The sequence below is a fragment of the Athene noctua genome, chromosome 27, assembly GCF_965140245.1.
Source record: "Athene noctua chromosome 27, bAthNoc1.hap1.1, whole genome shotgun sequence".
Lineage (NCBI taxonomy): Eukaryota > Metazoa > Chordata > Aves > Strigiformes > Strigidae > Athene > Athene noctua.
Window position 1 is genome coordinate 6,893,614 of NC_134063.1, and position 17,493 is coordinate 6,911,106.

The following is a 17,493-nucleotide window of genomic DNA, read 5'->3' on the forward strand; positions in this document are numbered from 1 at the left end:
GAGCCGGGGTGAAGGTTTTGCTGTCGCTGGGTTTAGGCTTTAGTGCTTCAACAGCCGCCGCCCTCGCCGGGGCTCTGCGGGGAGGGGGCTGCGAGGCGGCTGCTCCTCGCTTTGCAGCGGCTCTGCTGGGTGCTGCTTCGCTTTAGGGGACAGGACGGGGCGGGGGCACCCCAAGGCCGTGCCCAGGGGTGATGTGGCTGGGGACACCCAGCCCTGCCAGCTCCCTCCTGCCCCTCGCCGCCAGCTCTGCTCTCTGCCCACCAACCATTTCCAAAGCGAGGCCGGGGGGAGAGGTGGGGGGCTGCGGGGAGCTGGGGGGGGGGCTGTGGGGAGCTGGGGGGACCCCCAGGCAGCCGCCCCATCACTGTGCCTGGTCCAGGCCCGGGCGGTGACGCGGGGGCTGTGCACCCCACTCTCCCCAAGGCCTGGGCTGTAGAAAACGTCAGGTTGTTTCCCCCCCCCTCCACCTGCCACCGCTGTGTCTCTTTCTATACATCACGTCAATTTTTTTTTTATTTTTGTCCGAATCAAGCCATTTTATACAGCAATAAGGGCAGGAGAGGGTGAAGGGTTTACCTGCTGCTCCGTTCACCCGTGCTGCCAGCACAGGAGCCGAGGTGCTGCCTGTGGCCCACCGCAGGCAGGGGTGTCCCCCCCACCCCACCCCGCTGCTGTGGGGCCAAAATCTGGGGCCAACCCCGAGCTCCGCTGTCCCCAGGAGCGCAGGGCCAGGCCCGGCTCCCCGCGGCACCTCCCGGGGCACACGGGTCTCCCCGTCACCCTCCGGGGTACGCAAGGAGCAGAGGATGCGGGAGAGATTTCTGGGGCGCAGGCAGGGAAATAAAAGGGAGCACTGGGCTGGGCGGTGCTGGGAAACTGGGGCAACACGAGCCCCCCGGCAACCCAGCGCGACCGGCACCGCGGTGGCCGTGCCCCGGAGCGGGAGCAGCGGCGAGTTCTAACGATGGCAGGAGAAAAGACGCTGGGGGGACTGGGGCACCCAAAAACACCCACCCCTGCCCGGCCTTGGCACCCTGCCAGAGCCCCCAGCTCCCCCCCCACGCCTCCCTGCCCGCAGCTGGAGATCGGGCAGAGGCGCAGAGCGCTCTCCCTTCCGACATTTCATTTTCTTTCTCTGCTCCGGAGGAACACGGACTTTCTTTTATCCCGTTTCTCTCCCGAGAGTGACAGTGCTGGCACCATCCACCCCTGCACCGCTCGGCGGAGGGGAGGGCAGGGTCCCGCTGCCGCCAGGACCCCGCAGCCCAGGGCATTTTTAAACATTTCTCTATACAAATTATTTCTACAAACAGCCACCTGTCTGGTATCTCACTCTTCCGGGCAGTTACTGTACAAAGGAGGGAAGAGTTAGGTTGGTTTTTTTTGTTCGTTTTTCTTTTTTTCCTTGCTGTGTTTCATTTCTTTGGAAACTAATAAAAGAAATGAAGGGGGTTATTTATTTCTTTTTAATTTATTTTGTCATATTTTTGTAAAACCGGCAGAAATGCAATAAAAATATATTTCAACAAGCCTGAAGCGTGGGCTAAATCACTGCCCGCAGAACACATCTGCTGAGGGGACAAGTCACGGGTGTCCTGGCGCTGGGGAAGGTGGAAGGGGACACTGGGGACATTGGGGACATTGGGGACGTTGTCACCCTTCCACCCAGGGACACAGGACAAACCCCAGCAGCACAAAGCACCCTCAGCAGCCACACCGCAGCTCGCGCGCGTATCATCAGGTGGAGGAAAAATAAAGAAAGGTGTAATCCTCTAAATTCTGCAAATTTATTATACACAGTATCAAACATGGAAGAGTTTAAAAATAAATGCAAAAAAAAAAATTCCAATGGCCGTGACATTCGACTAACAGTGTATTTACAGTCACTCCACGAGGGCAGCCCTTCCGCCGACACGCAGCTCGCAGGAAAAAAAACACCTTCTCCCCGCCCCACGAGACAATTATTTTTTGCAAAAAGAGGGAAATTCAAGTTGCAGAGACAGGTTGGAAGTAACACAGACTCACAAGCTCGACGTCGCGTTGCGAAAACCAGCCTGGGGTGGCCAGAGGAGTTGGAAGCAGTCGCCGATGAGAGAAAGCTCCGAGGTGCTCTCAGAGGCTCAGCCCTGAGGTGTGACCGGCCGAGGACACGCTGGGGGGGGTTAACTAAAAATACCCGAGAGAGCTCGTTAATGGCACACTCTGCGCTGATTAATAAGAAATGAATGCGGTTGGAAATCGGCACGACTGTAGCACGGACAAGGCGGTGACTCAGCCCGTTTGGGGCTGGTTTACAGTAAGTCATGAGTCATCCCGCGGCCCCGACAAACCAGACAACTTGTCCTGCTCCCCCCCACCTCCCGCCGCTGCTCCCCAGCCCCTCGCGCTGCTTAGAGTAAGTGTGGGAGAGGATCTGACCCGTTCGGCTGCTCACTATCGTGTCTCACAAAACCAAAAAAAATTAAAAGGCCTGTGGGTGTTTAACAGCAACATCCCAGGGGTTGCAGCATGGAGTCACCGGGACCTGGGGGTGTTTAAGGAGCTGGTAGCAAGGAGGCGAAGAGAAACGTTGCTGCTAGTTGCTAGCCAAAGAAAGTTTGGTTTGGTCATGAAGGCGAGGAAACGAAAAGCAAGAGTCGGAGCACAAGGAGCAGGAATCACCGTCCTCACGGCGCGCGAGGCAGCGGCGAGGCAGCTCCGCTTCCCTCCGGGGCTGCCGAGGGGAAGGGGCACGCGAGCGGCCGACGATCGGAGGAAAAAAACTCTGCAACCACAGCGGCAAACGCTGGCCCACAGGCGTGCCTGCTCCCCCCACGCCACCCGGCACCTCCTGTCTGAAAAAAAAATCCTGATTGGAAATCAAGTCGAGTTTTACCAGCGCTGCCCTTCGGCCGCGCCGGCTGAAGACTCACGCTCAGGTTTACATCAGCAGAACGTGGAGCTCTACCACAAAGGTTAAAACCACACAGACTCCTCGAAACAGCATTAAGACCGTCAATAAAACTTTTCTTTAATTCCTAGGACAACCCAATTCTAAAAAAATCACACACGTAGGGAGCCTTAGTTCTTCCTATTTGGGGACACACTAGCAAGGTTTGGCCTTTAAAAGCAGAATCTCAGTGTTAAAGAGAATGCGAAAGGCGGGACTTCATTCCCTCGTTTCAGGTACAAAGATGTTCCTCCCTGCAGGCCAGGTTCAGCCTTTTCAATACCCAGAAGATGTTTGGGTTTTTCTTTCCCAGTAGTTAAAAAAAAGATGGGGCTCTAGGAGCGCCATCTCCTCCCCGACACTGGACTCTCGAGATGACACGGGGCTGTTACACCTGCCAGCACATGCGTTTCAGGACGAGCTCCGCAACGCGACGCTGCGACAGTCAGCTGGCGAAGGCTGGACCCAACCACTACACCCAGAAGTAGCCCGTCCGCCTGGGGAGCCTGCTGACTCAGCCTTTTTCGGGTGCTCGCTAGCAGCAAACATCCCAGATCAGCTGTCAGGCAGAGCCCGGGGCCTCACCCTCCGCGCTCAGGGCACGGACGTCGCAAACCAGCAGCAGAGAAACGGGAAAGCGCCGTGGGCACAGCACGAAGGTCAGGCCCTGCCTCCCCGGAGCCCTGATGCAATAACCCCTCTGGGCACAGCTGCCAGCACACCCTCTGCACTGCTCCCAAAAAGACCCCGAGCTGCTCCCAGGTAAATGCAACCCTCTCCTTCTTTAAAGAAAAGGATTTCCCACTCCCTGTTACGCGTCAAAAAAATTTCAAAATCTAAAACCTGACACGGAGAGATCAGCTGGAACCCCTCTGGTCACGGTCAGTGTGTCGCACAGTTCCTCTGCTGCCAGGCTGACGTCATTAATCCAGGAAAACAAATTAGTTTTCCTATTATAGATACGCAGGTCTTTTTTTTAAAAAAAGAAAAAAAAAACAAACAAGCAAGCTTAAAAACAAAAAATGAAGCAAGTGGTACACAGACAAGCCAGGAAACGGTAAGTGGTAACGGAGCTGAGAGCTGCAGTGTTAGAAAAAATCCAAAACTCCTGCTTAGTCTTTGACCTTAAGGCCAGTGTCAAGGAGCTCACCAAAAAAATAAAGCTTTGACGTTACACCTGCTGTAACTACGGAGTGAAAATGTGAGGATTAATGTCCAGCATGTTCAAAATTTGCCTCGCGGGAAACAGTCCAAACATCCGACAGCTGAACTGCTGCATAAGGCACACACCGGGGAGGGAAGGAAACCCATTTCCCAGCTGATCCAACTCCAACCTTCACGGCCTTCCCCTCGCAGAGCTGTCGGTAAAACCCCAATCGCCCGCGCGGACGCGGAGTCCACGAACCACTTGGCACATTTACCGGGACGACAGAAACGAGCGGTCGGGTTAAACGCGTCCTTGGGATTCATCCCAACCCGGCTCAGCAACCAGCTCCCAACAGCCGCCGGGACGCGCATCCCACACGCCCAAAGCAGAGCCGCTGGTGCTCCGTGTCTTAACAAGGCGGGTTTGGTTTTATTTTTTTAAAATCAGATCTAAAGCAGCTAAATGATTCTAAAAGCCTGTCCTCCTCCAGTGAAATGCATCTAAATGCACCCTGTTAGCAAAATACATCTGAAAACTTCTGCCCACCTTAAATACTTCTGCAGTGAAGAGTTTTGACCCAGGTCAGGCGGGGTCCAGGCTGAGCCACGGTGTGTGGCTGGCGGGGAGCTGAGCAGCTCCCGTCCCCCCCGGTCCTGGTCTGGTTCCCTGTCCTGCCACTCGCTCTCCTTCATAGCACAACGTGGTTTCAGGGCTTGTCAAAAAACCTTTTTCACGTGCCTGCAAACTCCCTCGGCTTTGCTAAGTCTTCCACTGCTTGCCAGCCTTGTACAAAGCCAAACCTTCCAGCCGCGGGTTCTGCTGCATTTCGCCACTTTCTGGTGTTTTCTGCTTGGAAAGGACCCCGGGAGGTCACCTCCGGCCTCCTGCTCAGAGCACGGGCCATGCGGGTTGCTCAGGACATCGGCAGGGTCCTGAAAAACTCCCGGGACCAGAAGCAGGAAACACCTTGAAAGCTGAACATGTCAGCGTCACCCGCCCGGAGACACTGTGACAAACAACTGACCTCCAGGACTGAACCACCAGCACAAACACGCACAGACGCTGCTGCCCGGACGCAGTTCCCCGTCCCCTCAGCTGTGAATTCCCACATCGTGGGGAAGTCTGTCCTTTCTCTCAACATTTTCCCACCTCTAACTCTTAACATCTTTTCTTTTGAACTATCTGTCCCCTCAAAAAGTGATCGTATCAAGACTTAACCTAAACACAACTGCAGTTTCCCTGCCCATCAGTCACTGGTGTATTTTTACGTTAGGAAAAGGCAGCGCAGAAGATTTTCATATTCTAAACTCTCCCAGCACACACCCGACTGCAAACGCCGGGGACAAGCTCCGGTGCCATTCAGGGCAGGACAGACGCCCGCCAACAGGACGCTCCGAGGGAAGGGGCTGCTCCCAGACAGACTCATCGTCCCTCGGTATCAAAAAAAAAAAACATTTCTGGTGCTTTGACTTTTGAGAGATGCATTAGTCAACTAAAAAAACACAACCCAAAATTCTGATCTCTGACAAGTATCTCAAAGTTTTCATTAAAAAAGCCAAACCTTTAGTATACATTGGTAACAGAAACAATAAAAATACCACTATGCAGACATATACAAAAACCCCCTGAGGGTCACTAAATCTCAGTCACTTTGTAACAAGAGTTGGAAGTCAGAGGAGCTAAGGATTATACAAACAGTGTGGTCAGCAAAAACCCAGGGTTTGTTTTTTTCAAACATTTCGTTGTTGTTGTTTTCAATGCACTAAGGCACCAGGAAGTCACAGTTAGGCAAGTGAAGATCTTCCATGCGACATTCAAACCCGATACACTTACCACGGACTAAACAGACGTGACTACAGGATCGAAGTGCGTAGCCTGAGGAGAGCACTCGAGCCGGGAGCAGCACGGAAAGGGAGCTGGAGGAGGAGGAGGAGGAGGGAGGGAGGGAGCTCTCGCTTCAGATCCACGGGGTGGAGAAAAGACTCCCTGCGGGTATCAGAAATCCACGCTGCTGGTGCACAGCCACCGAGGCGAAAAACACCAGCGACACTTCCGAGTCACGTCCCTCTGAGGAGCTGTTTCTCCATCACTTCAGAACTACCTTAAAAAGGCAACTTTTTTAACCTCCTAAAAACACCTGAAATAGTCCAAAGGCTCCCATAACCAACAAGACCGTTTTTTTAAAGACACGGAGGGAACAAAGACGGGGGTTTACAACAGGAAGGAACTGCCAACTCTCTTTAATAGTACATCACTCTGTCTAGCAGAGAAGTCAGCAAAGCTCAAACCTTGCCATATCAATCGAGAATTATACAGCATTTTACAACTTTAAAGCACTGTACAAACATTACTGCAAGGCTGCAGCTCTCAAGCTTTGCTAAACACACAAATTGGTCACGCTTTACCACCAGCTGCACGTCTGTTTCCTCTTTTGGTGTCTCACAGCTCTTGAGAGGATTCTTCAGTTTCAGCTTCAGATAATCCCTGCGAGGCCGGATGCTAACGCGGCGTCTTCAGGCAACGTCTTGCACTTTGCACAAAAGCACTTTTTGACAGCGTGACTCGGGGAGGAGTCCTCTTGCAATCGCCAGTAAATCACACGGAAACCCACGTGTGTTTTATCTTCACCAACACAGTTGGCATTTTCATCGACATTCCAGTGCTTTGGAGGTTACTGCCATAGCAAAAAGGTAACGGGGTTTTTTTGAGGCAGATACGAAGTTCTAAACTACTCAGTGTTAAGTTAAATTCACTCACTGCATCAGAAACTTGGTGCCTAACGTACATTTCAAATTGCAACGTGAGCTGTGCACTGCTCCTCCTAAGGTTCTGCCTTGCAACACGTGGTCGTCAGCAACAGCTCACCTCCCTTCACCCCCAAACCTGAACACGTGGCAGCCCCTGGTTGGATGGGGGACACACAGAAGCCCTCAAAGTTGGTGAAGGGGACAGCAGAAACCCTCAAAGCTCATGGCCACTGCAGCCACTCAGAACGAGGCTTATCCAGAATCTCTAGAAAAAAAACGTTCGTGCAATTTCTTGGTGTTTAGGATTTGTCCACGAGGAGAAAACACAGCTACAAATGCAACAATTTAAACTAACACAGTGTGAAGTCAGCTTCTTACGTTAAAGCAGACAAGACATCATAACTAAGCTACACCTTCCCTGTCCCCTTCAGGTGACGACGCTCGTTTCCTTTTAGTCTCCGAACCTCTGAATCCACCCGGACGACTTGCAGGTCTCCATTTTGGCTCTTGTCAAAGAGTCAGTGAAGGGTTACAGGCAACAGGCACTGAACTGTCACAGTCCAAAAGAGATTGGTCTTCATCAGAGACCATGGAAGCTCACATTTCGAACAACTCCGAGTCCTGGACTCCATTCCAGACGTGCCGAGATCACAGGAAAGGACAACGTACCATTATCCCGAGGCGCTCCCAGCCTCGTCCAGCCTGCGGGGGCCTCCCCACCTCCGCTCCACCAGCTGCTGCTTCCACACGCTGCTGATCAAATACTCAGAAAAGGCTAAGAGTATCCTTTTATTCCAACGGAGAAGTTGCACACACCAGTCCGGTCAAGACCAAGAGACGGTTTAGAATTTAAGAGCAACAAAAGCAACACACCTTTCACTTGAATTCTCCATGACCACTGATGTATGAGATAACGTACGCTGCCGAACGACCGCGGCCCTTACAGAGCAGGCCCAAAGAACACAACTGATAGATCAGGTTGACAACACGTTTGCTAAGACCAACATAACCCCTAAACGACACCCATGAACTTTTTTTTTTTTTTTTTTTTCTTTTTTTTCTTTTTTTAGTGCAGGGCCAGTTTCAGAATACTTGTGAAAAATAGTGAGGTCCCACACTTCTGGCTGGACTGGGCACATCTGAAGAAGAGTTAACCACTTGTAATATGTCAGCAGGTATGCGAATCGGAAAGCCTCTACCACTGGAGGGTTTGGTAATAACCCACGTCTCCTACCCAGGCTCCCACAGCTAGACCTGGTTGATTAGGTAACAGATTCAACAAAACCTGTGAAAGTGACAGTGTGTATTTTTAGAAAGGAGGAACTAAGGTTATACTACGTCATTTACTGAATTGTTCCACCACTGCTCCGTAAGTTTTACGGCATAAATAAAAAAATGGAGAGGGGGAAAAAAAAAAAATAAAATAAATACATTGGCTCCTATGAAGTCAGAAGTGGTTTGGGCTGTGTAGTGGAGGGGTGAGAGATGGGGGCAAGGGGCAAAATTTACACACTTTGAGACAAAACAGGAAGCGCCTGCAAAGTAGTAGAGGAGGAAGCCAAGAGTTTAAGTGTCCTCGTTCATATCCTGGCTGTCTGTTCGAGCGATTTTCCGGGGCGGCGCCGAATTCTCACCTTCTATTTCCACTTGCTCTTGATCTCTCTTCTTTGCCGCATTCTGTTGGGACAGAGAAAGCCACAGTGAAACTCTCCAAAGCCTGAGTGGAAGCTAGTATCAGTAGAACAAGTTTTTCTTTGTACAAGTTTTTGGATGCAAAGACTTAACTAACACACTGGAACAAACACTGCAAAGGATTTTGCCCAAAGCCCAGAGCTGCTCCTTCTAGATTGTTCTTCAAATTTGAGGGTGGGACTAAACCACCACTGATCTCAGCACCTTTTATTTATAGATCTCAAATATTGCATAAACATGAGTAAGAGCCTCTTTCCCACTACTCTGAGTCAGTCCCTGAACTTACCAAAATCTCCCAAAGCCTTCTGTCACATACAAATACTTTCTTTTCAGCTTCAAGGTTCCTTACAATTTTACCCCTCTCCACACTCTTGCACAACCTCTGCCCATGATTCACTCACTGCTTCAACGTCTCCCCTCCTAAGTCACCGCACTGCTCCCAGTAGTCCCAACCCAGCTACCCCAGTCTCAAACACCAGCCAGAGCACGCTCATTTTTGTTATACTCCTCATCTGAGAACTCTGATTTTGTACCCAAGGTACTTACACAGCCTCCACAGGGCACTCACACTCTGCACAAACTCATCTGTCTTCTCCTAACAGTCCTGGGAGGCGAGAGCAGCTTTTCCTCAGCTGTAAAGTAGATGCTGAGGCACAGAGGGACCAATTTGCCACAGTCACAAAGGAAACCAGCAGTAACTGGGAGATGTAACTGCAGACTCCCAAGCTCTAGACTAAACACTGAGTTAATGTCCCTCACATTGAAAGGGAAGAAAAATGTGGTGTTTTTTTAAAGTGTTGTGCAGAGGGAGAGCCTCCTTGCACTGTCTTTTTATTAATCGTCAGTATTTTGACTGTGATTAATATTCAGCTCATTTAGCCCAGGTCAGCAAATCAAGACAAAATGTTAATATTAAGAAAACACAACCATACCTTTTTGTCCCACTGCTGATGTAGATAACGCAAAAGTATATTTGTCTTTTCTGTTACTATAACTGCCAAAAATAAAAAAAAAAAAAGAAACATATTGAGGTCATTTTAAAGACGACTCTTAAAACGGTGCAGTAATCACCACATTCCTTCACGTACTAATCACCACGTTCCTTCATATACTAAGCATGGTCCCTTTTAATGAAAGGACACTACACAGGAACAATAAAGATAAGAGGAAAAGCACAAAAAAACCCCACTAGACATACACTGCTAACCACTGCAGTGACAGTTCAATAATATCACCATATCTGAAGTTTAAAATAAGGGAGATTACGTGTACGCTGGATTTTTAATATCAGAACAGGATAAAGTTTTTTAAAAAACTCAAACTTTAGGAGGACGGACTCACTTTGTTCAGATGGATACTCTCTCGTGGGAAGATATACCGATGGTCTTCTGTTCTGTAGGAGAATTAGAACACTTACAGAACAAAGACAGCAAAAAGGTGATTTTTAACCCAAGCACAGCTAAACCAACCCAAAGGCCCTCATTAACAAATGCCTTGTGATGTTCTGCTCTGTTCCGTGACGCCGCGTGGCTATCGTTTTTTAAAACAGACATATAAAGAAGGAGGTCCATTTTTTACATGTTTTTTCAGGACATGAGACTACTATTAAAGAATGTATATATAAAGGAAGCACCACAGATGTGGTTTGGCTGATGCGAGGACACATTCCTCACCAAAGCAAGCAGGAAGTTTTCCTTGCCAGTCTCAACTCATGAACTATCAGCTGTGATCACACGTGTTTTTTAAGAAACAAAACACTCATTTCAAGTTTATTTCGCTCCGGCATCCTTCGAGCCGTACAAGAAAACCTTCCCCCAAAGCACCAGGATGTGGCAATACTTACTGATGCTTTACATACAGAATCCGCATGGAATCTGCTGAAGTTGCTTTTGTTGTAGACTGGTAATCCTTTCAAAAAATCTGCCTAAAAAGACACAGAATACAAACAAAGAAGTAGGTGAGGAAAGTGAGTGATATTTGGGCTGTTTGCTTTGTGCTGATTCTCGAAGGAGTCGCTCAGGTCATTAAGATAAATAACTGCAGGAACTGAAGGATGCTGCCAGGCCCCGGATACCAACACACACCCCAAACTGGTTTTGTGAAGTAAGCCAGCCCCCAGCTTCTGCATTAGGCTCATTATATCCTCAAAGTTCAGTAATTCAGTTAGGAAGCTGCTAATGAAATCTTTTTCGGCATATAGGTGATTAAAAAGAGGTACGTGCCCGAGTGGGTGAGCTCTGACAGGAGGAAGATCTGCAGCAGACAGACTCCAGCCCCGCGAGGAGCGGGCTGGGATCACGGCACTTCCCCAGCACAAACCACGCCACCACGCCAGGAGCTCTGCCACGGCTACGCTGACGTCTGAGGTCCTTGAATACAACACCGTATCAAACCAGTTGCTCTTTCGCTTTCCCAGTTAACATTCTTTGTCACAGATCAAGGCTGGTTCTGCAGAGCAAGCCTGCGTGGCCTCAAAAGCCCAGTCCTTATCACACGCTTATCAGCCTGGCCCAACTTTTTTTTTTTTTTTTTTTTTTTTCTTCTTCCTTCTTTCAAAGGCTCACATCCCTACACACATCAAGGCTACTGGCACATCAAAAAAAAAATAATCCCAAGTTTTGCTGGAAGCAGTTAGATCACCACTCACAACAAAACTGTTTGTTGGTATCACAGGCCAGCAAAGCTGTTTGCTAAACAGCCGTGGGAACCCTGCAGAGCCCTCTCAGTTTAATTAAGCCGTAGCAGCGTGAAACAGGAATTTCCTTCTCCAAAGTGAAAAAAGGAGGGTGGGAAGAGAATACGACAGGGTCAGGAGAAAACCGAGCTTAAAAGCGTGTTGGAGCCCCTCTACTCACAGCAGAGACAAAGGAAGATGCCCAGCAGGGTCTTTAAAGCACAGAGAAGATGGGTAATAAATGTAAGGTGTACGTGTGCGATGAGCAGCCGAGAGAGAGTCCCCGGGTTGTCCCTTCTAAATCATCAGACCAGCTACCTGTATCCTAACGATACTTGTTTAACGATTCAAAGCCTCTTAAACTGAACACTGAAGCGTTCTACTCCAGGACACATATCACCTTCTTTATAAGCAACTTTAAAAGGACAGTAAAGCAGGAGATGAGAAGTCATTTAATTTCAGCGTTAGAAGCAACAAATAAATGGCCACTACTGCTACAAAACAGCTAGGTTGGAAGACATTGTTTTCATTTCAATAGAAGCCATTATTTTTATTTACACTGCTTCTTTAATTCAAAACAAAGAGCTACAATTAGCCAAACCAGAAAATATTATTCATACTTTTGTTCTTAAGAACTCTACTGACATTCTAGCTTCCACATCCAACCCTTCCCATCAGCCTGCTTTTACAAACGATCTTGTTAAAATACCGGCCTTGGGTTCAAACAGCGGATTGCAAAGTTCTCTTGCCTGTTTTAACCCCCATGGGCCCAAAGATATTTCCCTGCGCCCTCCCTGCCTTCGGCTGCCAGCTCTCCCGGACAGAGTCCCCGGCTGAGCTCAGGCCCTACGGCAGGATCTCGGGGCTCCGCTGCACCAGAAGCGCTCGGACCGAGCTCACCACTTCCCGTGTCTGCCCCCGTGGATTTCTCCGTTGATCTGTTCTCACCAACTTCCGCCATCGGCACCGATTAGCAAACTAATTATATTACTCCGTTTGGAAGGATTGAGGATCTTTAAAAAGATTCTGTTACATTTCAAAGCATCTCACCTTCCCATCACATTAAATTTGCAGGCTTTTCATGACAAAGTAACCTGCTCCGCTCCACCAGCCTAATCCAGAAAGAGACAGACGTGTCCTTGATTTCTTTTATTGCAGCAAAAGCCTGACAACTACTTGGCTTTATTACCACTTACAAGAATGGAAAATAACTGCCCTTATTTAGGAGCACACAACTTCAAGCACCTCTCCAATAAGCTACAGCTCACCCCGAGCTCCTCACGTTAAGACTATTCCCTACCTTCCAGCCAGGGATTTGGCCTAGCAAAACCCACATTTCCCCAGAAAGAGGCCGGACAAGTGGGATCACAGCTCTCACCAGGGATTCCACGGTCTTTTAATGCACTTTTACAGCTGAATGAGTTACATCCAGTAAATTGCAAAAATACTATTAAAAATTACCCGTCAAAATGCAATTTAAACGGCGAACACGGTTTTTTTTTCCCCGCTCTCTACCACGCAAAGCAGGATGCGCACCAGCTAAGTGCAGACTCACAAGCAGGAAGGTTACTAGGCTCAGACACACCTGGAGCGCTCAGCTCTAACAGCCACCAGCGTCCCTGGCTCTCGGCCACCACCTTTCCTCTTCTCAGGCCAACAGTCGCTTGGGCCGACCAGCTCCAGCCCCGCCAGCAGCACCCACTGCTCAGCCCTAACTTAGCTAGAGTAGAAAAACAGGGACACTAAAACAAGCCAAGCACGCGAGACGGACATTTCTCCACCCTCCAGCCAGCGGGTTAAACACTCACCACCAGTTCAACTGAAAAGTCTGTCCATGACACGGACCATCCCCTCCGATAAGGATAACCCTGCTGCCTACAGGCCCATCTCAGCGGCCATCTGCTGATATCAAAAAAGCCCCCTGGGAGGAACTGCCTGGAGTCACATTCCTGGATATTCAGAATTAGACAATACTCCGAGTGCAATGATCCTTATCTGCCCCAAGGGCAGCAGGTAAATAAGCGCCAGTAGGTCGCTGCTGTGTTTACACACCTATGGCACACGGCACACGGAGTCATAGCTCGGGTATAACGCCCCATAAGGAAACGTTCCCCCTGCGTGCCTTCTGCCACTCTTTAACCAAAGAAAGCACAGCCCGGCCAAGCTAGCGAAGCTGATGGAACGTCCTGTACGGAAGGGAAAAACCAGCACCCGCACCAAGCAGATGCCTCATTTCCTCTGGGGAAAGGCAAACCCAAAAAACCAACCAAACAAGCGCGATTATGCAACCTCAGAAGACAACAGCGGTTCCTTCTATGCTCTGGGAAGTGAGGTAGAGATAAGATGTATCTACTGTGTCTATCAACGAGGGTGCTCAGCTCCCAAGAAAGACAAGCGTCCACATCTAAAAGCACAAAGGTGAAAAAAACCCAAACGTTCCCAGCCCCATTCCCAGCTTTTGAAAGGAACTGCAGTAACAACGCTCAGAAAGACGAGGCCCAGCACAGAGATGCTGAAAGCAGGGCTCTGTCCCAGCGTGATGCACACACACGTGGGTTACAGGAAAACCACTAACACAGCCTTGGGAACGGCCTCGGTACGCCTGTACACGGAAACCACAGGGACACCAATGGTTTTCCCTTAGTTACTCAGCTTGCGGAGGGGCAGAAGGGAAATCCTCTTTCTTCAAAAATTGTTACGCTGGTCTAGAGGGAGGGAAAGAGGCTGGAAGCCCCTTGGCTCTGACAGCTGCTGCTGAAGGCTCAGGCACCACACCAAGGGTCTGGTGCTGCTCAGACGGCACAAAAAGGATTGAACGACCCCCACACCGCCCCCGCCCCCTTAGTGCACGTCAGCCCTGGGGTTGGGGGAGCACCCCACACCTCGGAGGTGCTCTGATTTCCCCCTTCTGCCCCCCCCCACCCCCGTCCCCAGCCTTAGGGGTGGGGTAAATGTCCTTCATCCTGGGAATGCCCCCACTGCTCTCAGCCCCCCATCCCTGAGGGAGGAGAAAACCCCACACCCCGTGGAGCCCTCACCCTGCAGCCGTGGTGGGGAATACCCTGTACCCAGATGTACAACAGCCCCCCCCCCCCCCCCCAATACTGTAAGGGAGGGAACCCCCAGCCTGGCGTGCCCCGCCCCAAGGAAAGGGGCGCACCTCCAGCTCGGGGTGTCCCTGCCTGCCTCACCCTCCCGCCCCTGGGGTGGGATCCCCGCCATCTTGGGGCGCTACAGCCCTCCACCCCCTGGGGTGCGGGACAACCCCGCCTCGGGGCGTAGGGGCCCCCCCGCAACTGCGGTCGCGAGGGACGCGCAACACCCTCGGGCCCCCGCACCCCCCCCCGACCCAGAGGGCGGGGCAGCACCCACCTCGGGGTGCCCAGCACCCACCTCGGGGTGCCCAGCCCCCGGCCGGGGCTGCCGCTGCCCCACCGCCCTCCCGCCTCCGCCGAGGCCTCTGGCGGGTTCGCCGGAGGGTGCGGGCCCTGCAGGGCCGGAGGCGGCCGCGGGCCCCCACACACCCTCCGCGGGCTGGGTGGGGCAGCGGAGCGCGGCCGGCGGAGCAGCGGGGCGCAACGGGCCGCGCTCCCCTCACGGCACCGGGCCGGGGGCGCCGCCATTTCGGGCGGGGGGCGCGAGGCACCTACCATCTTCACCGCCGCCAGCCGTGAGGAGCCGCCCCTCCCCCGCCAGCGCCGCGCCTCAGCCCGCCCACTGCCTGCGCCGCCCGCTCCGTGCGCTTCCATTGGCCCGCGGCACCTCGCTCTCGTCTTCTATTGGACACCGCGCCCATCACTCAGCGCGGCGCCGAGGAGCGTGGGGTTAGGTTGAGGCAGGAAATGCCCGCTCGGAAGGCCCCGGGAGGGGGCCGGGGGTTGCGGGGGGGGGGAAGAACCCGGATGTAGCGCCGGCCGCGGGGCATGCTGGGAGCTGTAGTCCGCTCATCGATTACCCTCTGCCCTCGTTGATGAACGCGCCGCTCATTACGGCAGGAGCGAGGCAGTTCAATTAGCAGCGCTGGGAGAACAGGGGTCAGGAGAAGGAAATTCCTCCCCTGCACCCCACCCCCAGCCCAGAGCTGCAGCTGAGACCCAGGTCCCCGACACCCTCAGGGGGCTGGGGGAGCGGAGCGGGCAGAGGCGCTGCCGGCGGGAACTAAACCCCAAATTCCCTCCACCCTCAGCCCTAATCCCACGCCCGTGCCGTCCTTCCGCAGGCTCCCCCGCAGCTGCAGCCCCGTGAACGAGCCAGCTTCCCTCCCCCTGTTAAGTTTCACACAGCAAGTTCAAGGGGAGGCACCGGGCTTTAATTACTTCAAAAGTTTATCTCTGAATCACACAAAGTGGCAATAATTTTACAATTTAAAGCGCAGCCGTTAAACAAAGCCTTCGGGAGGCCGCCCTCAAGCCAGTGCGATTCCTCATATGCTCCCAACAGGCGAGGGACGGTCGGTCGCTGCTGCTCGGCGCAGCCTCCCTCAGCGCGGATGCCCACGCTGGGTCACTCCAAAGCCACAGCAGCAGCTCTAAGGGCTCCATTTGGGCTTGCCCGACATAAAACCGACCTCGCAGGCAGAGCCCTCAGTGGCTCAGAGACTTCCTGCCCTTCAACATCCGCCGGAGGATGACCTCGATGCCGGCCGGCGTGCTGATGCGCTTGATCCAGCCGTGGGTCCGTTTGCGTTTGCGATTGTTGGGCTGATACTCGTTTCCACGCGCTTTTGTGCGGATCTGCTGGTGGTTCCAGCAAGACACCGGGACAGGGCAGACATCCGCAGGCTTGAAGGCAAAATGGCTTCCGAGACGCAGCTCCTGGGAGCTTGAGAGGACAGAAGCTGCTCGGAGCTGGAAAGGCCAGGCGGTAGCTTGCTGCAGTAGAAAAATTCTTTGGGAAAAGGGAAAAAAAAAAAAAAACAAGAGAGGTGAGAAGAAAGAGGTTGGTGCTGCCGCTGACAGGAAAATAAAGGGCTTGTTTGCAGCCAGGAGCTGCCCTTGCCGTGTCTCGCCCCCGCTGCCCCCCGGGGTAACACCACACCCCGCCCGCCCTCAGCCCTCCCGGGCAGGCGGCGGCCGCCGTTACCTGCCGCCAGCAGCCCGGGGCCAGAGGCGGCCCAGCGCCGCCATCGCCCTCGGCCCGTCCTGACAACACCGTCCTTCCAACAACGCCGCTCCCTATTGGCTCCCTCCGCCCTGCCAATCACGGCCGGTGGAGAACGCGCATGCGCGTTTGGGCGGGAGCGGGCCGCAAGGGCCGATGGGTTTTGTAGTTCTGGGGAATGGCCGGGGGCTGTTACCATGGTGACGGCCGCGGGGCACGGCCTGAGCCCCCCGGCCTTGCGAAGCGTTGAGGCCTCCTGCAACGGGGCGGGGGCTCGTCCCCGTCACAAACCGCTACCGGAGCGAAATCCGCCTCTAAAGGCTGATTTATTGCACCCGGGGTGGTTCTGCTGGTGTTGGGGCCCCTCCGCGACGGGAGGGCCAGGCCCAGGGTCCTGCCACCACCGGGACCTGAGCCGCCGCCCTCCCGGCCCGGCCTCCTCACCCGTGAGGGGTGCGCCCTGCCTGCCCCCCAGATTGCCACGACAAGCAGTGTGGAGCACAGGCACCCATTCTTGGAAGCCCCAGTGGGCACCGCGACTGGGCAAGAGGGTAAACTGGTGTGACCAGACTCTCCGATCGCCTTCATCCTCTAACATACACATATATATGTAGATAGAGCAGCGTCGTGTAGGATGTGCCGAGGCACCTACAGAAAAGTTCAGCCTCCACCCATTCCTGAGAAGGTGAATGTGATTGTGTGTGTTTTACAAGGCAGAAAAATGAGGTGCAGGAGGAGGAAGAAGAGGCGGAAGCAGATGAGGAGGGACAGCTGGGTGGTCAGAGGGTGAGCGAGCAGTAACCCGCAGGATCTCAGTCCTCTCTGTCTGCTCTGAACATCGAAGGGATCCTTTCCGATTGCTTTGCTGGAGTCAAGCCCAGCTGTACCGCCAAGAGCAGGCACCAGCTCCGGGGTTTTTCTGTACCGGTTTGGTGTGTTCCCGCCAGAAGTCAGCCCGTTGGGGTGAGGGGATGCGATTCCAGCTCTCCCCAACCCACAGCTTTGAAAATAAACCCAAAAGACATTGGTGATTTTACGCTCGTCCTCCTTGTCCTGGCCCCTGGGATCTGCATGTTCATGTTCTCAGAGCGTGGTCACCTGTGCTGAGCTCCGACACGCTCGTGGCACCGACACGCTCGTGGCCTCTGGGAAGCCACAAATACCAGAATGGCGACAAAAACGGTAAAAGGTAAGAAAAGGAACC

General features: G+C 52.7%; 2 protein-coding genes across 2 annotated transcripts; both read right to left on the bottom strand.

The window, feature by feature from the left end:
- Positions 1–8,151: 8,151 nt before the first annotated feature.
- Positions 8,152–14,898, bottom strand: DDA1 (DET1 and DDB1 associated 1). Its single transcript, XM_074928209.1, has 5 exons — positions 14,840–14,898; positions 10,359–10,439; positions 9,857–9,908; positions 9,448–9,509; positions 8,152–8,500 (listed from the first exon to the last, which is right to left on the bottom strand). Exons 1-5 carry the CDS (start codon positions 14,840–14,842, stop codon positions 8,390–8,392), a joined length of 309 nt encoding a protein of 102 aa, XP_074784310.1. The 5' UTR covers positions 14,843–14,898; the 3' UTR covers positions 8,152–8,389.
- A 578-nt stretch (positions 14,899–15,476) lies between these two features.
- On the bottom strand, positions 15,477–16,358 carry MRPL34 (mitochondrial ribosomal protein L34). The gene is made up of 2 exons (XM_074928066.1): positions 16,272–16,358; positions 15,477–16,076 (listed from the first exon to the last, which is right to left on the bottom strand). Exons 1-2 carry the CDS (start codon positions 16,313–16,315, stop codon positions 15,773–15,775), a joined length of 348 nt encoding a protein of 115 aa, XP_074784167.1. The 5' UTR covers positions 16,316–16,358; the 3' UTR covers positions 15,477–15,772.
- Between the last annotated feature and the right edge of the window lie 1,135 nt (positions 16,359–17,493).

What these genes read in the sequence shown, in the direction of transcription:
- DDA1 (XM_074928209.1), bottom strand. An exon ending in ATTCTGTATGTAAAGCATCA is followed by an intron (nt 9,909 to 10,358) that starts GTAAGTATTGCC and finishes ATTCTCCTACAG; the next exon opens with AACAGAAGACCATCGGTATA. An exon ending in ATCAGCAGTGGGACAAAAAG is followed by an intron (nt 8,501 to 9,447) that starts GTATGGTTGTGT and finishes CTGTCCCAACAG; the next exon opens with AATGCGGCAAAGAAGAGAGA.
- MRPL34 (XM_074928066.1), bottom strand. Translation starts at nt 16,315, where the DNA reads ATGGCGGCGCTGGGCCGCCTCTGGCCCCGGGCTGCTGGCGGCAG. An exon ending in CCCCGGGCTGCTGGCGGCAG is followed by an intron (nt 16,077 to 16,271) that starts GTAACGGCGGCC and finishes CTTTTCCCAAAG; the next exon opens with AATTTTTCTACTGCAGCAAG.